The following is a 24,303-nucleotide window of genomic DNA, read 5'->3' on the forward strand; positions in this document are numbered from 1 at the left end:
AGAAACAAGCTCCTTGCACCATTAGGGATTTTCCTTGCTTTTATAAAAATTTGATTGACTTTAGTTAATCAGCCTATTTATATTGTGAAAATATGACACTCTCCGTAAACCAGTCTTTCCCTATTCTCCCTGAAGTCCATCTCTGTACACAGATGTGTGTACACAAACACAAACTCCTGTGTGTTGATCGGCTCCTCATGTTGCTTGAGCAAAAGGCAAAATGATGATTTGTTAGCTCATCAAACCTTTTATGAATAAGTATATTTTTTCTCACTGTTCTGGTGGATATGTAAGTGTTGTAGGTTCTAAAAGAAACAAATGCCAGAGGCACTGAAGTAGGTGTGTTACACAAAACTAAAGCTCAGAGAAAAGCTGGGTGGTGTCTGCAGCACCTGCCCAGCCCAACTGGCTGAGCTGAGTAACCTGGTGAGAATGGAGAGCTGGGGGCACACAAACACTTCAGCACAACTGCACTCCCAGGGGATTGTGCTTTCCAAATACAGTGATACATGATGGGCAGCCCGAGTTGGAGACAATGTTTAAATTCCTGAAGAAAGCTGTCCATGATAAAAACCTGAAACTAAGGCAGTACCTGTGATAAATATGTTGTAGACTGAGAAGGAAATTCATTTTGAATTAATGTATAGATGTAGCCTTCACCCTATTTGGCTTCTCTGAAGTATAGTTTGCCCAAAATGAAACTAATCTACAATTCTGTCCTGTGCTACCCTGCTCATTATATCTGCATGGAAAATACACAATCATTTTGAAATGTAATTTTAGAGGTGTGATGTTAAAATCACAAATCATGACACAGCATACCAGAAAATACATCAGGGGTCTTAAATATATTAATAATTCTAAAAATATGTTTTCATGCTTCTAAGATATCTTACAGTAGCCTCTGGGCTCATTTCTAAAAGAAGTGATTACTTGTGATGAACACAAGCCAACTATTAGTGTAGGATCTTCCATATAAGTATAAGATATAACCTTTCAGTCTGACCTGTGAGACTTGTTGAAATCAAATATCTAAAAGGTAGGGGTTCACTCTGGAAACTGTTATTTTTTTAGCTTCTGCAAAATCATTTTTCCAGATTAAAATTGCTGTTTCAGATTGCTTTGTGACTACATATTCCTTGATTTTGCTTAAAACATCTTTAGAGGCTTTTTCAACCAAAATATAAAATTTTACTTTAATTAAGTTGTAAACAACTTTGTCTATAAAGGCAACTATTTATAGCTTTTATATATACTTCAGTCATTCCAACTGTACCCTGAGGAACTGTTAATTTTTAAACTTTAATGTATTATTTTAATGTAACTTTCTCTGTTACTAATTCTGCCTTATTGTCAATTCAGGAAGCTACTTGGAAAACCATACTAAATTCCATACTAGTTCAGAAATCTACCTTCCTTAAGAGGTCCTATCTAGGTACCTACCTGAGTGGTGTAAATTCCTATAGAATTTATATCAATTTGATTTTAAAAATCTTAAGTGTTTTTATAATAAAATTTTGAAGTGTTTTGCCCACCTGTGCTGTGTGATAGCAATTTTGTTAGACTTATATTTAACTATGGTAATATATTATTACACTTATCTCATTCTTACAAAGACATTATCTGTGTAGCCTTGGGTACCTCCCTTCACCTTCTGTTTTCCTGACTGTAAACCAGGAGCAATAACAGCACAGCCAGGAGTCACACACAGCCTCTCTGAGCTGTGCAGAGGGGCTTTGCTGGCAGTCAGGTCATCAAGGCATCCCCTCGAATACATTCCTACCTTTGGCTTTCCTTTTGAGGCATGATGAAATTTCTGCAGGAATGTTTTATATTAAATACGAAAGTGCACTCCTTGCCCAGTATCAACAACCATCTGAAGTTGCTATGAATGTGAATTCTACTCAGAAAAAAACACAAACAAAACTTTTCTTTTGAGATGCAGGTAATGTTGGGGCATTAAAAGGAGTGCCCTGCTGACCCCTGCTCATGTCCTGAGGCAGTAGATTGGGTTACTTGGTATCATTGCCTTGGCTTGGATAACTGCTCATAAAGTTACAGAGTTTTAAAATTCCTGCAACACCACTTATTTCCACGAACACCTGCAGCTCTGGTTTCTATAGGCCAGTTTTAAATTCAGTAGAGAAATATTTCTTGGCTTTTACTGCCTTTCTTACTAAGGCTATTCCTAATTTCTTGTGGATTGAATGGAGTCTACTACAAAAAAGCAATTTTTCCTTTCCTGAACTTCCTTTTGTACAGATTAAAATCCTTCTCCTTTATATAATAATATAAAAAAAATTAATGCTGTATTACTTATTTGCTATCATGTAATCATTAATTACACACCCAGAGTTAGAGTTTAAACAATAGACTTCAAAGATAATTAACTGTTTCAAATTAGTTCATGATGTTATAGAAAAGGAGATAAATCCTTAGTTTTTTTCTGGCATTGGATATGTTAGTTATTACTATTTGTTTAATATTGCTCTTTGAAGAATTGAACAGGCTATAGTATTAAACAAAATATAGGAATTTGCTAGCTTAAGAGGCTTATCTTTATGTTATGATCAAACAAATGAAACTGGGTTTTCTACGGGTCTTTTTCGCTTTTCTGTTCACCTTACAGCAAAGTACTGATCCATTCCTACATCACAGTTACAGCCTTTACCAGTGGTCAGAGATACATCATCTTTCTTAAACAGGAATGATGGCAAGCTACTTTGTGGAAAGGGGAACAAGTAGAAAGAAAAGGAAGCGGTTTTGCCTCAAGCAGACAAGGTGCAATATATGTTTACACTTACCCTGAAAGCAGGAAACTTCACTTCCAAAGCTTATCAATGCCACTCTGCGTGTTTATTTCTGCCTACACATGTGAGAAATGAGAAGGGATTTCCTTGGCACACAGAAGGCAGTGGCAAGGGTTTGGAGGGGTATCTCACTCATTGAGAAGGGACTTCCTTGGCACACAGAAGGCAGTGGCAAGGTGGTCTCACTGTGTCTGTGGCACAGAGAAGGGATTTCCTCGGCACACAGAAGGCAGTGGCAAGGTGGTCTCACTGTGTCTGGCACACTGAGAAGGGATTTCCTCGGCACACAGAAGGCAGTGGCAAGGTGGTCTCACTGTGTCTGGCACACTGAGAAGGGATTTCCTCGGCACACAGAAGGCAGTGGCAAGGTGGTCTCACTGTGTCTGTGGCACAGAGAAGGGATTTCCTTGGCACACAGAAGGCAGTGGCAAGGTGGTCTCACTGTGTCCATGGGGCTGCTGCGGGGCTGGCCCAGCGGGAGCCACAAGGACCTGCCCGGGCAGCGGGGCTGGCCCAGCTCCTGCAGAAACGGTGTTTCCAAGCTGCCATAAACATTTAGGAACCCAGCAACTCTAGGAGAAGGTGAAGCACAAAAAGGGTGTGATGTCCCCTGCTGTAAGGAGGACTGGGAGTAAGTGAGGAAAGCATTGGACAGACCACACTGCCATAGGTCAGCCTAGACGCCTGCTCACCTCCCACAGCTCCCTACCCACAGGGAAAAACACAGCAAAATATTCCCTGGGTTCTTAAACAGCTTCATTGCTTTTGATACACTTTAGCACTTGCAGATAACACCAGTAATTTAAAAGATCAAATTACACCACTAACCCTCCGTGAAATTATCAGTGTGCCTAAAACTATATACTGGAGTTAAATTATATAGCAACAAGGAAACAAGTCCTCTAGAACCAATGCAATATTAATTTGGTGCTTGGGAAATGCATAGCTATGTTTTCAAACACATACCAAGAATTTTTCTTTTCTTGCTCTTATGCTCAGGATGCTAAATATTTAACTTTATTCAACCAATGGTACTATGAAATGAAATGAAAGATCCTATCACATGGCCAATCCAACAGTTACACTGGGCTATTTAATTGTCTGTTTAACTCAAGCCAAAGTTCAGTGACCCACAGCAGGTGAAATTCTCAGTGCAGGGTGTGATAACATCTTTGTGATCAGAACAGCGTATGCTTTCCTACTTCTTGTGCTCAGAGAATTTCTATGTATTTCCAGTGGTTAAAAGATGTAATTTTCTGTATCTTGGAGAGAGCAAAGCATCTTTCTGTGTATCAAACACAGAAAAACTGTGATGAGACCTGAAGAATCAAAGGAAGAAAAAGGGTGAGATGTAGGAAAAATATTCTGAAGTTTTTATATTATAATTCTTCATTTGCAATATTAAAGGAATGTGAGTATGAGTGAAAAAATAGCAGCCTTGAAATGTTAAAGAAACATCATTTTTTATAAGATGCTCCCCCACTTTTTACAAAGTTGCCTAACATAAGCCATTACATAAAATGGCAATTGTGGCTTATGGACATTATTCCTTGAATAATTTGCATTTTCCTGTTCTTGTTCTTTGTGCTTTCATTGCTGCTAGAAATGTATCAGGTCCCCAAGTGCACTGATTACTTTTAAAGACCGTCCACTCTCAAACCCTGCCTCTTGGCCTGGGAATCCATATAAATTCAGGCCTGGAGCTTCACCCCTTCCTTGACCTGCATTGTTGGAGTGCCCATTTGAGTTCTGCCTGTGCCTGTGCTTGGCCATGTACCTTGTTGATACAGGTCCTGACCTATGGACTGACTTTCTGATGTCACCCTGACTGACAGCTGTGGTCTGCTTGGTCATCACTGGCTGGTTCTAATTTTCATTTTACATTAGTTGTCAAAGAAAAAAATAAGGTGTGTAATGTAAAATAGTTGGGTTTTAGTGTAGCATACAATGCAAATCTGAGGTAGAATGGATATTTAGGGAAATGGTTATTGGGTAGAAACCTTTAATTCATTATGTCTTCTTCCTAGAAGCGCTATGAGAAGTTCTTCAGCAAAATCAGTTTCTTCTGATTAATATGACAAATATAAGAGGATTAAGGCAAGGCTTGTTCAAAGACACCAAAACCATTACATATAGAAACTAAACATTGCAATAGAGAAAAAGGGTATTTGAAACCAAATATATTGATTCTGTCTTCTGCTTTACTCCTAACACTTCTCTTATTTTCTTAAAGGCAAAGCTTTTGCAATTTTCTTATCATGGATATCTTTAAGACTGCAAGAACCATTTCTAATTTTAACCACTAGGAAGTCAAGTCATTTTGATACTTTTTGGGAGCATCTCAAAACTACCAAAAGGCTAGAAATCAATAATATCACCTGGCAGGAGATGTGAGCTACTCAAATTCAAGTCAAGGTCCAGCTTAACGTACTTATGGTTGGTTAGGCAGGGAGAAGCTGTTTACAGCACAGCCTTTTTACAGACTGGCATGAGGCAATTATGTTCTGTCAGATATTCTCAGATTGCCTAATTATGCAATGTTTGAACAATGTGGGCTTAGGCTCCTGAAGAGCAAGAAAGTGATTTACTAGATCACTCTGAAATGAAGGTGAATGCTTAACATGTTATTTTAGTTTTTTGTGAACATTTCTGTCTCAATGGCCTGAACCTCAAGTATGGTTCACAACTGAAACAATGAACAAGGTCCTTCACTGCTTTTTTAAGTGACTTCCAGATTACTAAAATGAAGCCTAACTTTTTAAAATGGAAAAGCCACATGGTGGCAGGAGAGAACAAGGCATGTAAAAATCTTATGCTGCTAAATGCTTCCCTTAGATTTAACTTCATACTATTCCCTTCCACAGCACAGCTGAAGCTCTGTTGGCTGTATTTTTAAATCTGACAGGCACTAACATAACTCATTAGTTGCAATGTTTAAAAAACTGTCCATGACTTCTAAGTTTCAGATACTGCTGACCTAGTTCACTAGGAATTATACAGTAGATGTTAATATTACAGTAACTTTTGAAATTATATAGTAGAGCAGGCTAAACTTCTAATCCTCCAATTTACAACCATCTGGACATGCCCTTCACTTTAATCACAATATACTGTTTGTAGGTGTCTCAGTGCAGTTCACATTAGTTCCTAGTTAACAGCCAGTGGAAATAGTGATGCACCTACCTGCACACACTGTTAGTACCTACACAGGTGCAGCCAAAACTGAAGACTGACCAGTTACTTTTGCAATCAAGATGTAGTTCTGATAGCTGACTTCTATTAGATAAATAATAAGTGGATTTTGCTGTTTAGCAGATGTATAATTGAGATTCCTAATTTAAGAGCTCTGACTCTTTAACCTGTATTTGAAGACTTCATGGCATCTTTTTCAATAATTCCATCATTTTAATGACACTTGACATATTCCATAATAATAATTTTATTTTAATCTGAACATTTCTTCAACTTCAATCTATTTTAAAATGTTGAATCTTCCTAAGAACCACCCACATGATTTTTAGTATCTTTGATTTAACGGGAAAGAAGACACAAAAGAATTCAATAGTATATGATTCTCTTATCTCCATACCTACCAGAGCAAGAACTTTCTTAGGACTGTAAACAGTTTCTAAAGTCCCTGAAATCCTGATGTCCCTCATCATAGCCCTGGTTACACCCAGCTCTTAATGCTAACAGGAGCAGCATAAGCTACACACCCTCTTAGAGGACAGGCTTTTGTCTCTCTAAACTCTGGTTTATTGGATTTTTTTTTCTTGAACCTATTGACCACCAGTGTGGATCATAATGAGAAGTTTTCTAATAAGAAACTGTTTCAGTGATTAACTGATCTGATAAGAAAGCATTCACAGAAATATGAAACGGACTTGCATCTAAATAGTTTTCACTTCCCTGTCTGTTCTCTTTCTATACTCAACTTTCATGGCTGAACTTCTCAGTTTCATTTTAAGTCTATATTATTCTTATTATTCTTGACTAACTTATTTCTCTTACTTATTTCCTATTTCTTATGTAAAAAAGCCAATAGGTTTTCCTTTGTCTTCCCTTTTCCCAGTATATGCAGAAAAGAGAATTATACAAGAGCTGTACACAAACCTGTAGAGAAAACCTTCACCACTGCTAATATTTGCTACTTCTGCATCTTCTAAATTATTTATTCTTTATCAGACTTTTGCTTGAATGTGAAAGAATTTGGATTTCTATGTTGTTTCTGTGCCATCTGTTAGCTTCCAGGTTCTTTTATTCCTTTCACCCAGGCACTGCAGGCAAATCTTTTATTTAGTCTTGCTAATTGTAACCCTACGAGTTCCATAACTGCAGCTTTAACTGTCTTTAAAACATGTCTTCTGCTCTACTTCTTCCTAGAAAATGTTCTGGAGGTTTAATTTTTTTTTTCTTTAGTACAGTGCGGTTGCCCTGTTTCTTCTTGCAAATAAGGATCTCTGATTTCCCTTGTGCTACTCCTTAAATTGTGAGTTGCCTGTAAATATTCACAAAGCTCCATTGTTTTAATCCAGGTATCTGTTACAACTCTTTTACCATGATGCTTACAGAAACATTTTGATGTCAATAGGCAACAAATAGTGTAAGACTGATGTGGTTTTTTTATGTCCTTTTCTATCCTTCTTGTATATTGGGTTATTAACTAAAAATTCCTCAGGCTTTCCTTCAATCCATTTAATATAACATGAATTCACTTGGAGCAGCATGACCCTACTACAGTGAAAAAATCCTGATGTAACCCAATGGAATGTTCGCAGCACATTTCACATTTCAGGGCATGAAATACTGAAATGTTAAGAGATAATTGTTAGAAGATGATTAATTTTTACAAATGTGAGAAATTCAAACTATCTGGTCACCTCCTAGTACTCAGTGTTCTAAGCAGTGTTGCACTGACTCCACATCATGTTCCCTGTACTTCAGTGCAGTTTGAGGTGATTTCACTCAGGTGACTGAAGTGGCCTCTCTTAGCTCAGCCTTCTGCCTTGCTGTGTCATGAGAAATAGCAGGACACTGAAACCACTCAGCAGACCTCATAAACAAGGGTAGAAAGGTTAAGAAGGAAAAAAATAAAAAATAGAGGAACTCAAATGACATGAAGCCTCTATTTCCCCAGGAGAATCTGAGTGTGTCTCGAGTTACTAGCAGGTCACTATTTTGATCTAACTTGAACAACAGATAGATGTGTGTTAGCACTAATGAAGTGCAAAGTCTGGCTGCATTGCTAGGCCTGATGTGTACCTGCTCAAGGAAGCAGCAGACAACCAAGTCATCTGCTTGTATTTTTAGGTGGACTCTTATGGTCCCAGTTACATGACTGTTGTGCTGACAAAAAAATTAAATCAGTGAGGATTTTAACTGTGCATACCAACTGCAAGAATTAACTCTATTAACTCTACATTAAAATGCAATTATTTAATGTTGCTGTTTTAGTATGTTCTAACACTTTTCAAACTGCCTTCAAAAGAATCACAGTTCTTAGAGATGACTGTACACTGGACATAGAACCAAGACTATTAATGAGAAATTAAGAGGGACAGCTTTAGCTCTTTGATAGACCTCCTGATGTACAAGGACTTCAGTACTGTGAGTAAAAAGCAGTGGAGAAAATGTGAAAAATTCATAGTGAGGCAGAAAATTCAGGCACAGATTGAAAGGAAGGAAAACACTGGTCAGGCAGCTTGTACTAAAGTCTGCCTGGGTGTTTTCTCACACTGTGAGTTGTGAAATGCTTGACTCTTTGTAGCCTAAACTTTCAGTTGCAGTGCTCATGTGATAGTAAATCTGGTCTGTTCTGTGTTGTTGAATAGTGAGTGATTCCTATCTCAAGAACATATTGGGAAATACAGCTTCACTTTTTTATGAGTAGATAACTGAACCTGCTGCTTTTTTTGTGAGATAATGTCACGTTGCTATATTGAATGTCCTATAATAATTAACAGCCAATAGAGGGGTGAAAAAGAGTGGTAGGTAAAGGATGGGGTCAAGTCTAAAGGGTTTCATCTGTTCCTTACTTTTTACTTTAAACAAGATCTTGCTAAAATTTGCTCTAATTTCAGTGAAGGAGTCCTGTTGAAGGAAAACCCTCTGTGCTGTGGACTTCTATTCAGGAGAAAAAATACTTTTTGGTAAGAAGAAGGGATAACAAATACATATGCAAAATTTAGAGAAATAGTCTTCCATTAGCAGCTAAGGATTTTACTTCCCCATGTTTATTCAGTTTACAAGCTAAATTAATACAAATCAAATATCCTTCACTTCAAAATCCAAAATTATTCAAAATTTCAAAAATTAATGTCTGGTTAGTATTTGTAATTTCTTTGTAAAGATCAGTAATGTAGCTATTTAGCAGCTGTCCAGAACAAGCAATATGAAACCACAATATGCTTTGTAATCAGTAGTTATCTTGATCTTATTAAAAATTGTTGACTTAAAAATTTACAAAGCAACTGTAAAAAATGTTAGGCACAATTGAAATAAATAAAACTTCAGAAGCAAACATGTGATGCCATGCAATTTTTCACAGTGAGTTTACACACATTCACAAAACTAAAGCCCTTGCAAACACTAATTTTATTGGTTTCCTATGGCAAAGTCCATTACTCTATAAGAGAAGAAAAAATATAATTCTTTTATTTGCAAGTTGAAATTCTTCTGATATGAGACACTTTGTACTACAACCATAATTTTCTTACACATAAAAATAATAGGAAGGATGTCTCCTTCTTCCTCACCTGAGCCTGATCCAATTCTTCCACAATTTAATAGATATCTTGGAAGCTTAACTTCTTTGAATCAAAATTTTTGAGGATACTCAAAGTACATATATTTCATACATCAGATTGCCACTGAAGTTGCAATGTGTTTGCCATCAGATACAGCATGTAGCCTGCAGTGATGTTTGCCATACAACACAGTTCTCATACTCCACGTTTGACTTGTTCAAACCTACTACCCCAAGATAATGCAGTCGATGAACCTGACTGTGTAAACAACCCTTATTACTTTCAAACCTAAATATAGTAATGAATAAAAATTAGCTTTGAATTTTCCATCAACCCATTATGTCATTAGTACACTTTAAAACCATTCTTAGCCTTATAAAGAATTTAATTTCTTAAAACTTTATATAAGGATTTTTGAACATGGAACATTTTTTTTTCTGAAAAAAAAAACTTAATTTCATTGGTTTCAAGCTTTCAAAGTCTCTCTTTTCCACATGCAGTTCTTTTCTGCTTTCTGCATACAGACTTTCTAGAAATCAGAAATAATTTTAATGGAAAGTAACAATGCTGTATTCCTCACAATTTTAGCTTTTAGCTACCTTGCTGAGGTTCTCAGCAACAGCGAAATAGTGCTCATTTCATGATGTGAATATTAACTTATGAACTGAACAAGGTTGTTAATGGAAATTCTTATAAAACACACAAGAAAAAAAAAAAATCCAAAAAGCTTTTCTTTCTCTATGTCTTTCCCTGGACTGCTCAGTAAATGAAACTGAGAGAATGAGGAGAAAGGACTACTGAAGGAATGACACAGATTATTCACTGAGTTCCTTGTTAGAGATTTTCTGTGCCTACCAAAGGATCTTCATGTTTGGCTACAACCAGACTTCTTTTCTTGTCTTCCTCTGTTACAGTCTGACTGATCTGTTCAAACAGCTTTGATATCTTGGCAAATCTCAGGTGGTTCTGAAACCTTCGTGCAGCAAAAGCATAAAGCAGAGGATTAATACAGCTACTGATGAATACAAGTGCTCCAGAGATGTACACTCCTTTGTCTACAATTTCTTCCAGTGCCAAAGACATCTCCTCATTAGAGAGTTCTATTTCAATTGAAATGATGTCCAGGATGTTAAAGATGTGGTGAGGGAACCAGCACAGAATGAATGCCACCACGACGCTGGCAATGAGACGCTCCGATCGCCGCTTGGATTGGTAAGTCATTCTGCTTATTCTTCTTACAACACACACATAACAAGTGCAAATAATTAAAAAAGGGATTACAAAACCTGCAAGGGTCTCCAGCAGAAGAAAAGACACTTTCTGTCTATTAGAAGAGTAGTTGCGGCACGTGCACAGAAGTCGACCGTTCATTTCTTCTGTCTCTTGAAATGGAATGACAGAAATGCCAAAGGCAATAGACAGGAACCAAATGAGGAGTACAATCAAATAAACTTTTCCTTTTCTTCTGTATGTTTGAATTGTGAAAGGGTAAAACACAGCCAGTAGCCGCTCCAAGCTGAGTGCTGTAATCAGAAATATACTGGCATACATGCTGCAGTAAATAATGAAAACCAACAATTTGCAGAAGATGACTCCAAAAACCCAGGAGTCAGCAAAAGAGTAAATCCAGATTGGTAAAGTGATCAGTACAAGGATATCAGCAATGGCCAGGTTCAAGATCAGCAGGACTGAAAGAGACACTTGCTTCATTTTGGTACAAACAGTCCAGATGACAATGCAGTTTCCAGGGGTGCCAATTATAAATGACAAGCCCAGTATTATGCAGACTACTGACCTCACAATATTCCATGTTGAGTTGCCACTGCTTTCCTCACCTTGACTCATTCTGGAAATTCTTCTGTTCTTGGCTGCTCTGTGCTCTGCTTTTATTCTGCAGGTGTTGGTGAACTACTTGCAAGTTCTCCTCTAAATGATGTTCTGAAGGCTAATGCAGACTGTGAGCTCACATCCTCATGCTCACTCTTACAGACATCTGACCACATATGGCAGTTCCTGTTGTTTAGGAGGATGGGTATTTTTGCATACAAAGCAAAAGTAAAAATACATTGCAGGACCTGACTTTGCTGTTAATTATACATCCATTATATCAGCAAATTTTACAGCATGTTGGTGGTCTTTCTAAAGTGGGACTATGTAAAGAAATGTGCTACTGTTTTGGTGCTACTGATCTAATCAACAACTGTGAGGAGAAAGAAATCCTTTTTATGCTATTCTATTTTTGTTCATTTGAATAACTTGGCACTTCATTTTATAAAAACAAAAAACAAAGAGGGGTGTCAGGTAAATGACAAATGTGCATTATATGTTTGACATGAATTTTAAAGCAGAAAAAATTGTGCTTACTACCTTAATATCATCTTTTTTAATTCATCAGAAAACAGTCAATCATATTTCAGAAATACCCTGGCATAAAGGAAATAAACTGTTTGAACTGTACTGTACAACAAAGTGGGTAGGAGTTGTATTCTCTGGGAAATTGCAGTTCTTTACCAAACAATAACCATCAGAGTATTCAGTCTGGATGTAGAGTTATAGGAGGAAATGCTCCATGTCAGAGAGAAAAGATGTCATTATGTTACTGTCTTGCTGTGTGCCAGCAATGGGCTATGACTTTTATGAGTTTTCCTAGGAAACTTGGTAGTCAGTGGAGTACTCAAATCCTAAATGAATCATAAGTTCTTCAGAGTCTGGTCAAAGAATATGAAACTATTTTGTTATCCTGATTTCAAAACATCTTTTGAAGTTCATTTCTAAAATGTTAAAGGCGGAACTAGAACAGCAGTGCCAACAGAAATATTCAAGAAGTGGAACTGGAAGGGTATTTACCATTAAAAAAAGTTCACAGAAACAAAGGAGTTATTTATAGATTTCTTCCCTAATTTTACAAACCCAGCAAATGTAGTGCATAGCATTAAGTCAAAAAGTATTTTTCACAGAGGAAAAAGGATTGTAACATCAGCACCCCCAAAGCAGCTTAGCCGGTTTTGCTCCCGTAAGAGTATAATGAGATCAAAAGTAAATCCAGAATAACCCCACTGAAGTTAAGTATTATATCTTCAAAATACTATTTGTGTAATACAGATTTTAATTGGGATTTAATCTGATACATGACTCCAGTTCCTTTCATTTTTAACTACATTTAATAAATATCGGGTAGGGGAAAAATGAAACAAGTTGTTTGTATTCTGAAGGGAATTTCTGAAAACCACATGTGAAAATTAACTAACGGGAGGAAGTGCTGGGCAGTATCTCTTCTTCCAATGAGAAGAAGATTCTTCATAGACTAGTTTATTGAAAGTGGCATATGTAGACTGAAGTAAATTGCAGATTTTTATTGGAAAAAGATAACCAAGGAGAGAGGTCCAGTACCTCTTGTCACCCAGTGCTGCAGGGACTGGCAGGTTCTTTATAAAGTCAATCTAGATTATGATTGTTGTGTCACACACTTATTATCAAGACTTTGACCTGAATTGCAGAGGACTCAGGTGACTAAAAGCCTACACAACCAAAGACTCTAGATAGTAAAGAAAGCTACAATGATTTCTAGAAACTCTGCTTAACTGAAAGCTGGGATAATTGCTAAAAGTCCTGTGTAGCAGTAAGACACACTAACTACTAGAACTTGTAGATAACAATAAGGCATGCTGATAAGTACATTTTTATGTAATAATAAGTGCTCTATGTGTAGCTACAATCTTGTGGCCAGTCATCAATCTACAAAGGATCACTAAAAGGACTTGTATGTTCTGTACCATTGTGTGACACCTCTGTAGGATTCTTTTATAACTTTATTTTTGATGGAAAAGAGCAGTTGTCTGAACAACCATTGGTATAAGTATAGTTCTAATCCAGTAGTGTATGTATGTGGCTAAACTTCTGAAGCATTGGCCTTGCATTTTCAAGAAACACGTTTCTCCACTTGAGTTGAAGTTTGCTTGCCAAATGGCCTCTACATCTGGCTGTGTCTTTCATTTAAGCAAGGAAATAAAGATCTCTCAATTGCAGCTGCAGTCTGGAATTTCTGTTTCAGAAAAATTCCTAAGAAGTGTTGAACTAAGACTCTGAAGCTAGGCTAATAGACTAAGTATCTCAGACATTAGAGTTAACATTAGCTCAGGAGCATGTTTCTGAACAGCTCTATATGACTCCTGGATCACTAAGAAAACTTCAGACTGTCAGCTGATTCTAATATTCTCTAAGACTGTTATTTATGAAATTTAAATTAGTAGTACACAAACATTATGGGCAATTTACCAAATATTTCCATAAACAGGGGGAGCAATATAGTGTAGTCAATAACTGCTAAAAACAACAGTAGCTAAACAATTCAGTATCTTACTCACTCTAGTGGCCACATGTGGGTGGGCTTTAATGTATGAACGCATTTGGACTTTGAATCACAGAAGCTCTGGTCTACTTCATTACAGCAGTGAAATTAGGCTGCATCTGTATGTTTAAAAAACACAGTTTAAGTTTTTTGTGTGCATGCATATTATATGTAGTGCAAAAAGTCAGTCATCAATCCAGGAAACTTTCTGTAAGTCTGTTACTTTTAGATTGGCAAATAATTTCTGAAAACTTTCAAAGTTCAAAAAGTCCATGCTACTGCTATGAAACAATTTGCATAGAATTTGCTTAGCCTTAAATATCAGGTGTGTGTTTCTCTCATCCTTCAAATTATTTATTTTCCTCTGAATGAATGTATGAGCTTCCCTCTGGTGGATGTTGTGTAATTTACACTACCACTGAGCATTTTCAACCAGTTGGGTTTGCATGCCTAAATGTAAATTGTAATTGATTTTTCTACATCTTGCACATTTATTCTGAGAAACAGTGTTTCACTTCAAAATGCTGAGAGTCTTTGGCCTAAGAGCCTCTGCTCAAAGTGTGTCCATCCTTCCATGCCATAAGAGTATCCCTTGTAGGGATTTACAGAATAGCTAATACACGAAAAATGGCAAATCCACAATGGGGAACTTGTATTTAGAACTCTATCAAGAAGACTTTTAAAATCCTCTTTACATTTTGTCATCAGAAGGATCCCCTGGATCTTTGTCTAGTAAGTGATTGTAGATTAATGATTATCAAGTATCACCTATCTTATGAGACGCTGCAAATTGAGGTTATAACCTCATTTATTCTTAATGTGAAAGAGAAAAAGTAATTAGCCTGAACCCCTCAATTTTTCAGCCACTGCATTGAGGTGTATTTGCAGGATTTGTATAAATGTCTTATAACAAACTCAAGTCCATGTGCTACTGAGGACAGTGTGAAAGTGCCACCCTTTGCCTTGATCAGAGAAGTATGGTCTACTTCACAGCTGATCTAATTGCTGCTTTCTTGATTACAGGAGGGGATCCTATATAAGAGGGATTTCATGAGGATGTGCAGTAGCTAATCATCTCTCTGCTCTGAAATCACTGCAAAGGGAAGTGCAGTGTAGGAAAAGACACACACCAGACAGTTTTACAGTCTTCTTGCAGTGTTTGTGGCAGCAAGTACAAATAAGAACACTCCCATGGCTGCTTTATCAGAGTAAATAACTTAAGGAAGAACTTGAGATCAGCTCCAGAATGTAATAAAAGATGTGTACTTTGCACTATAAAGTTTGGAATATTCTGTTCTGTCTGCATTTTGTTAATCAGTATCCTAACATTATTAAAAATTTGTATGAGAAAAGATTTCCTTCTTGTTATGTTCAGTTTTTTGGCTGGCTAGAGATAGGGCTGACTAGAGAAAATACTTCCTGATTGTTATGTTCAGGGAAAACTGCTTTAGGATTTGTGACAGGGAAATGCTTCCAAGGCACCCGTTGTGAGTGCATCAGACATGCTTACATCCTGGCACCTTTCTTGCCCTAACAGACTGATCACTGACAATCAGAACGTTTCCAAGGTGAAAACCACAGAGAAATGTTTTCCTTCTACAGACATACCAGGTGCATTAGATTAGAGGTGTTAATGAAGATAGCGGAAAACTGTAGTCATAATTCTGACTACAAGCAGGAATATGAATAACAATTATGCAGAGATTATGGAAAAACTTATAGATGCCTTTTCTTGACATTATGAATGTATAATGTCCTGTTACAGTACAAGCTTTTGAACAGTAAATTTATAGATTTGTTCCAATTTAAGGCAGGACTCCCCATTCTAAATCAGCTACTACTAAGTTGCTACTTGTACACAAACTGCTGCTATCCAAAATCCTTAAGTATAAAAGTATATCTGGCACCATGGTTGCTACTGAGTAAATCAAATACACCATTTACATGCTCTTCCTTTTGAGTAATAACTTACAGATGACAAATACTACTTGGATGATTTGCTGCCAAACATTACTTGTTTTTTGAAAACTGTTTAGCCAAACCTACTGGCATTTATATGTTGTTTATGTATTGCATGTAAATATTATTTTGCTATATGATCAATGTCTGTGATTAAAAACCCACGAGCAGATACCCTGCAGTGCCTGAGCACCAGTTGTTCTGCCCATGGAAGGGGCTGTCCGTGCACTTCTGTGTTTGCAACACAGGGTGGCACTGGGAAACCAGCCCTTGGTTTTTTGGCTGAGCCTGCGTGCCCGGAGGTGTTGCCTTTCTCTGCACGGCGTTCAAGACCATGGCTTTCCACAGAACTGATTCTTTCACATAAGAAGGTTAGGTGATTGTGAATAAAATTTCAATAAACTTATGGGGGAAAATCACAATGTCTGTTTTTGTCTTGTATATCACTTTATTTTCTAAATATTCATATTTCTAGCTCTCTCACTTCTGATTTGTGCCCATTTCCAGTGCTACATTCTGTTTTAACTGATCTGGTAAGGATAGGTCCCTCTGTGATAAAAAATAACATTAATTTTAATAAATAAATTTCATTTTCTATGCCTCTGAAGGAACAAAATTTGAAAAGTTTGTTAGCTACATTAACATTTGGTCCTTCAGTGTAGCTTCCATTTGTGTGTTCTCTTTAAAAAGCAGATCAAATTGTGATCTCTTTGGCTGTGAAACAACCCTGTCCAGCAGATTTGAGCACCTTTGAAGACTTATTTAATTCCTTTATTACACATGACTTAACCTTGGTCCCAGTGTGACATGAAGTCTTGATTTTGTGGCCTTGTGTCAGGTTAATTGTGTTGCAGTTAGCAGACTGTACTGATTTTATGGGGAATACAAAGATCTTTCTTCTGCTCTGTAGCAGCCACCACATATGTGTTAGGAATGCCTGTATGCTCAGTCACTTAGTAATTAGCATACCTGACATTCTGTTCTTCATAGCCAGAGAAACCAGCACCCTGTGCCACGCTGCCCTTCAGAATGGTCTTGCCCGAGCATTCTTAATCTGAAACAAAAAGTAGTCAGGATTCATTCTGAGATGCTACACAGAGCCACACTAACAGCTATTTAGTAAACACACACATAATATACTGAATGGAAAAAGTGTAAGATATGCAAACTTCAGGCACAGGTAATGTTTGATCATTCTTTAATGTGAGCTATTTTTTCTGTAGAATTTCTATATAATATTAGAAATGACTGTGAATAGTGATAATTTCTCCATTAAATGAAGAATTTTCCCTGGCAGAAATTGGTAGCTGAAATAATTACCCCCACAGCCCCCCAGAGTTACTAGACTAGCCCAGATCTGAGAGGGCTTTGGGGGAATATTTCAGGGGCAAGGCAAAAGACTCCAAAAGAGGCTCTAACCCCCAGTGTAGTTCAAGACATTTATTCTCAAAGGTTTCTAGGGGAGAAAGAGAGTGAACAAGGAAGAACAGGGCCTTCATCTAGACTCCTGCTCAGGAAAAGATAATTGGCTCTCAGCCAATTAGGTCAAGAAAGGAAGGGAGGGTTAAATTAACATGGTTACAGCTACAGGGGTCTCTGGGGGGGGTGGGGTGGGGAACCATTTCCCTGAGGATTACAACAGTAGTACCATTTTGTTGGTTAAAACATATATCTATTTATGGAATTTAATAGAATGTAAAGCTAATAGATTCTAAAATAATCTGATGTCTTACTTTTCCTGTATTTGACTCTTGAGCCTAATAGTATGATCTGGTTTTTGGCAGACTTATTTTTTATGTTCTAGTGTTGAGTCAGATCAAAAAGTACTTTTAGCCCAGTACATTGTCTCTGGTAGCATCCACAAGCAGGTGTTTAGAGAAGAATGTAAGAACAAGCCATGTGTGTCTATACTTGTCCTATACATTATCTGGCATTCAGTCAATCACAGCTGAGGAGTTTCTTGGACCAGGGATGGTTTCTGTGTGTTTAATAAAGCTTTGTGGACATTTATTCAGTAGACTTCCTAAGCCTATCCTTGAACTCCAGTGAACTAGCACTGCAGCTTTTACCCATGCTGTGTGAAGAACCACCTGCTTTTGTTTCTTTGCTGTTTTCCTGTTGGCTCCCCACAGTTCATCTGTTGGAAAAACAGTGAACACCCGTGTTCATCCTTTCCACAGTCTTTCCTTGATTAAAGCCTACATCTGTCACTCATTGCTTAGCTGCAGACTGAAGAATTCTTACATACATGAATATACCTATACACCTTCCTATACCCAGTAAAGAAATCGTCATCATCCCTTCATTCTTCTCATTGTCTCTTCTTTCAGGTATTTTTTGTTTTGTTCAGACAGAGGAACAGACTAGTTCTGAAATTCAATAGCTCAATTAAACCATAGTGTGATGATGAGGGAAAATGAAAGAAATCAAGACATACAGAGGTCAAAGCTCATCTCTAGTCTGTCTCACCCCCCTGCAGTGTAACAGGGCTGGCCACACTGCACTCAAACATGTATTTTTTTTTTTTCTAATTGGGGATTATTTTAGTTTACATTCAAAGCACAAAAATAATAATTAGCTTTTGTCTTTCTCAATGCCAGTCTGTGCTCTAAGATTTAGAAGACTTTGGTCCAAAGGTCACTGTGTCATTCTTCTTTCATCTACTCCAGCTGCTTCACAATCATAGAAATCCTCATGGGATGCAATTACCTTGTAATCCTTAAACCATAGATTATCCCCTGACTGGTAGGGCTTTGTATCTCTGCTGTGTGTCCTATTCTGTGCTTAAACTACTAGAAGTCAAGTATAATCTAAAATTGCCATTATTTGGTTCTGCATGAAAGGCAGCTTTAATTGCACCTGTTACTTTTTCCTAGGTAGCTTTATGTCTTGTTATGTCTGGCTGCATGGGAAGCATTTAATCCTCCATTGAATGGTATCTCTTTAACACCTTTTCTCACACAGCAAATATGTGACTCCTCTTTCTCTCATGATTGCTGTTTTCCCCTTCTTTTGAGTTTGTGACTGTTCACCAAGGCCTGTGATATCTGATCATGGTGTCACTGAAGCCCCTGGCTCCCCTCAGGGTTAGCTGCAGGTACCTCACATGGGCCCAGTGGGGTTTGCTACGTGCAATACTCCCTGATACACAGGTTTTTGGCACATTCTGGGATCTCTTAGTGAGTGGAAAACAGACAACTTAGTACAGAAAATATGGCTAAGACTCTTGGTAGACACTGCTGATGGGTATCCATTGATGAAATTACTAGGGATTGCCCTTGGCATGACAAATCACAAATCCAGTCAAAACTTTATCCATGTTCTAGTCCTTTGATTGAGGTTTTGAACGGTGTTAGGTTCAATTTATAATTTATAAATTATAAGAGATTTCCTAGGTTGTTGTCATCATGTAATACTAACTTCTGTAAAAGTTTATACAGATATAAAAAAGACAATTGTAAAGGATATAAAACCAGATTTTATAACCACACATTTATAAAGAATTCATATTTTAAACACTATTAGTCTTCCTGTGTTATCTGAGAACAAGCACCTTGTGTAAACACAACAGAAAAATATCAGTACTGTCTAGCAGATTCCCAAAATGAGTAAATATCCAATAAAACAGAGTAAGAGATCAGCTTTGAGAGAATGCTCTCTGCAGTTAATCAGTGCATCTTTGCAGCACACAAGGAGCAGAATCATTCTCACAAGTTATGTTAGAATGAGGTCCAAGTAGAAGAGTTGAAATTGCCTCATAATGGCATAACCTTTTACAGGAACATTCATGTATTTCTTGCTTTCAGCAGAAAATTTGTTTTCACGTCACACGATAGCAGTACCCATTTTTTACTGCTGCTTTGGCTTGTAATCTGAGCAGCTTCACATCCAGCTGCCAAGCACTGATAACCAAAGTAATTTCCCCATACCATGAAGAAACTCTTATGAGTGTAAGTCTATTGTCAGTGTAGCATGGCAACAATATTTACAACATCTCAAGCTATCTTTAGCATACTAATTAAAAAAAATAATCCAATAAATCCATCTTCTCAAAGTAGAATGCCCAGATAGCCTTTGGCAAGCTTTCCCTTTCTAATATGTCCACAAGTGCCTCTAAAATATCATTATGCAGGTTAAAACATGACAGGTCATTCCACTGCAGCCTGTTTGAATTGTCCTTTATTCATTCTTATTATTAGGAATGTATTAAAAGAAATGGTGGAATTTGATTAGACTTTTCATTTTATATTCACTTATTTGCCCAACAGAACTATCAAAATAATTGTCCTGATCCAAATTTGATCATATTTGAACATGAGGATTAACACAATGGCCTTCAAAAGTCCCTTCCAACCTTAATTTCCCTATAACTGTATTTTTGCACTGACATGTTTGACAGAGCCTCACATGATGCTACTCATGATGCTGCTGATTCAGCCATTTCCCCATGATTAACTGTTCCCAGCTACCTGTGTCACTCAGTCCAGGAGAGAACTCTGTCTTCACAGGAATCATCAAGCAATACTTTTTAACTTAATCTGTCCAAAGGATGGGACAGTAAGTGTCTGTGCACTTGTAGCCTACCTATGCCTTTAGAACATGGTACCAGCCCAACAGCAGATCAGGCATTTCTTTTTGCATTCAGTGGCAGTTGAAACACAGATCTTAACAACTATTTTTGTTAATCTTGTTAATTTTGTTTGGTTTTAATGTTAATCAAGAAACTTTGGCAAAATGTGGGTTTGTTCTATTCAGTTTTTAAGTGTAGTGAGTTTTCCTATTAATATCTACTTTTTAATGTGGTAATCTGGACTTAAAAGACATAAAATAAATGCACTGTCTACGGACATTACATCTTCATATCTAAGATGATATTTGCTTTACAGATGCATCGTTTAGTGGGATTGCATAAGCATTTCAGGGCCAGAGACACAACTGAAGAAAAAAATCTTTACATATCCTTTAAACTCAGGTGAACTCTCATTTTTTTAATGCACCAGCTAAAGAGGAACTCTCAGATTGTTTCTTATAGGCTGAAGGGAAGTCTCTCCCTGATATGTGATCAGGGTCAGATGGTTTTCCATCCCTCAGTGTTGAAAATTTTAGCACTGAAAATAAGTGAGTGAAACCTTACAGAGACTAGACAAAGACCTGCATCCCCTTCGATACATGACTAAATTATTGACAGCAGTTTCAGTTCTTCTGGACACACTTGTGTTTCCAGAGATGGATTTACTTTTGTCACTAATTCATTGGATTCAGTAGCAGCAGTGTTGTGTCTCTTCAGAAGTAGCTCTGAGCTAGCAGATTTCCTAAGGCCTGTATTTCCTTTTGACTTTCCTGACACTGTGTCCAGCTGGGATACCAAACAGGTCTGACACTGGATGAAACACTGAAATTATTATTAAGCAGTGGCCTCTTGCTTTTCCATTACATGTGGACTAACATCCTGAAATGCTGCTGCTTGACTCGTGTCACTGTGCCCTCTCTAACCACACTCAGATTTGTTAAGCCTTACAAAAACAGCATACCAAATTCTGCTTTTTCTCCAAATCACTTCCTCACAGAAAAAAGTACCTTGTCTGCAGATTAAACCACCTTGTCAGCTTTCTACCTCAAAGGGCCCAAGTTTCTCTGCAGAGTAAAAGGTGTCAGGTTCTACCACTCTCGCAATGTGCTGGGAAGTTGTTGTACTTTGTGGGAACTTGTGCAAGACATAAACTGTGCCTGAGGGTTCAACCTACTCAGTTTTCATCACAACTGGATTATATTTTCAACACTTTTCCTCATATATTCATCCTACACAAAATTGTATCTCCCCATTTCATCTTCCCATGCCACCTCTTATTTTTAAATTATTTTTAAAATTCCATATATTGCCTAGCTCCAATTTCAAAATTTATCAGTGGTCCAACACAGAATACCAACTCTGAGTAAATCTTGAGTAAAAGTCCCATTAGTTAACTTTGTGCATTCTTGCTAAAAATTTCTCACTTGAAGATTCCAACAAAATTTTCTTTGAGCAGGATTTCTGAAATTCCAAGTATTAGTAATTAAATCCTCACAATTTACTATGAAGCTATATTACATGGATAGTTTACACGGACAAATTTATTTGCTTTAGCAAAACATGAGTCAAAGAAGTAATATGATCTCTATTATATGGATTAAAGGTTTGAAGATAGGAGAGATGACAGTGGCTGTTAGTCTGTTAATTGTGGTTACCCTGCCTTGGCTCTGAGTTTGTGGGTTGATGGTTATGTAAGTCTGCATTTCAGTACTCCCTCAACTCAAGTACTCTCTTCCCTTTTTTCCAGTCCCTTTTTGACACTGTAACCAAATTTAGCCTGAAAGAGAATGAGGAATACAAGCTTTGTTTACTGTCCTAATGCTACTGAGCAGCACCATGGGGAACAATATGGAAGTGGATGTGAAGCACTGAGGAAGCAGGGAGGTGTACGGAAGAATTGTCTTTGCAGCCTCAGTCCAAATGCATGTCAGGTTGAGTCCTGGGACTGCGCTACTGCACTGAGCTGCAAGGACAGAGCAAATTCCTCACAACACTTTTGGTTGTCTTCACATCTCTCTTTGAAACTGGCTGTCTTCTATTTGTGTGTGTAAGTCAGCACAGTCGTGTTTGAGGGTATTTGAGCCAATACAAACACCACTTCAATGGCAAGGATCAGAGGCAAACAGAGAATTCCGTTCAACCAAATAAAAGACATTTAAGCAAACAGTAGATTTCTGAAAAGGATTGTTTCTCTTAAATAAGCAGTGTGCAAACTCATATCCAATTAATGGTCTTTGTCAAGAGTGCAAGCCCTCAAAGAGACTTAAACAAAGATAATGCTACTGACACTGTCGTTTCTGGCATTTAATATGGTTTATTTGTCTTGTGTGGGTTTTTTGGAAGAAGTAAAGAATATTTTCTTAGAAGATGGATTATGCACATGAGAAAAAAATCTACAGTGGTAACAAACTGGCTTCTGAAGTATGGATAATGATTTTTTTTTTTTTTACTTCATACATAAGTGAAAAGGATGCAGTCCTCTTTTTATCAGTAATTTAACTGTAACAACTTCATTTTTCATTTCTAACCAACTTTGGACACAAAACATGTGAAGAAAGCAGGATACAGAATGTATTTCACAAAATAATGAGCTGGCTGGCATTTTACTGGCAGTTCAGATGTGTAGTTGGTTCTGTTATTCTTTGAATCTGCCTTGGATGATGACAGGTAGATTTCTGTGTGGCTACAGATGGTCATGTTCCTGAACTGCTGTTAATCTACAAATGCCCTGTTGTCAAGTCATTCTCTGTGGAGAAAGAGCCGGATTGCTCTTCTAACAAAGCAGCCCTTGGAAATAATTACACTGACTCAATTAATAGCAGGGTATCATCAGCTGGAAAGCAATGCCGCGTGTCCAGGTTCCTGGGTTTGTTGGGGTGAGTGACAATAGGACCAGGCACTCAGTGCGAAAACAGAAATTTACTGTGCATATTTAAACCTTACAAAGGCAAAGAGCTTAATGCACTTTGTGTTTAGATGCAAATGGTCATGATCTCACAAAAGGAGACAAAGATAAAAGAAATAACTAACAAATGCTACTTTATTTATCGGCTGAAAGACTGTTATCTGAAGAGCCTGGGCTTGCAGGAATAGCTATTATGTGCTTTGAAGGCTTTTCCTGGGACATAATTAGATGGGGAGCATTTTAACTAAGTGCGAAGAGGTTCCCAGCTGTCAAAACATCACAGAGATTTGCAAAGGAAACATTAAGATTGGTTTGAAGACATCTTGAGTAGAATCAATGAGGCAATGGTTACAGAAGTGATACATATGTGATAATCACTAGGAGCACTTGTAAATGCTGACAAATGCAAAGTGTACATGGAGCCCAAAAGGCCAGAGCCCTTAGAGGCCTACAGCTCGGCACAGAAAATCGGTCCCAGGATGATGCTCTGGTACCACCCAAGGGAACCCACAAGATGCAGAGGGCTTGACAGGCGTCATTCCTCGAACCTTGTTTCATAGCACAAGTGATCTCAGCCAGGCTATTTGGACATGTGCATTTTGGGGCTTTTGAGTATGAGAGAAAACTGATTTCAGACACAGCCATTCCTTTAAATAATGTTTTACCCTCCCATAAGGTCTTTTGCTGCATTTTGTAACTTTTAATTCCTACACGAGGTTCTCTGTTGCAATGTTTTAGTCAGTCACACTTGCACACCCTGTAGTTTGTCTTAGTAGGAGGTAATTTCATGTCAACACTTGTATGGTGACTAAGCACTTTGTCTTTTGAGTTTGTTGGATATAAACATACAAGGTGTGGCTGCTGCCTAGAATAAAGGCAAGTCTAGATTTAGACTTAGCCTTACCTTCCTTGAATATTTGTTTTTTTATTTTCTTACTTAAGGAGTAAGCTACATCCTTCTCCTT

At 37.5% G+C, this 24,303-nt stretch overlaps 1 protein-coding gene across 1 annotated transcript; it reads right to left on the reverse strand.

The window, feature by feature from the left end:
- Positions 1-9,021: 9,021 nt before the first annotated feature.
- Positions 9,022-11,401, reverse strand: LOC116184034 (leukotriene B4 receptor 1-like). Its single transcript, XM_031505816.3, has one exon. The coding sequence runs from the start codon at positions 11,399-11,401 to the stop codon at positions 10,391-10,393; it is 1,011 nt and encodes a 336-aa protein (XP_031361676.1). The 3' UTR covers positions 9,022-10,390.
- Between the last annotated feature and the right edge of the window lie 12,902 nt (positions 11,402-24,303).

The sequence above is a fragment of the Lonchura striata genome, chromosome 11, assembly GCF_050655825.1.
Source record: "Lonchura striata isolate lonStrDom1 chromosome 11, ASM5065582v1, whole genome shotgun sequence".
In the NCBI taxonomy this organism is placed as follows: domain Eukaryota; kingdom Metazoa; phylum Chordata; class Aves; order Passeriformes; family Estrildidae; genus Lonchura; species Lonchura striata.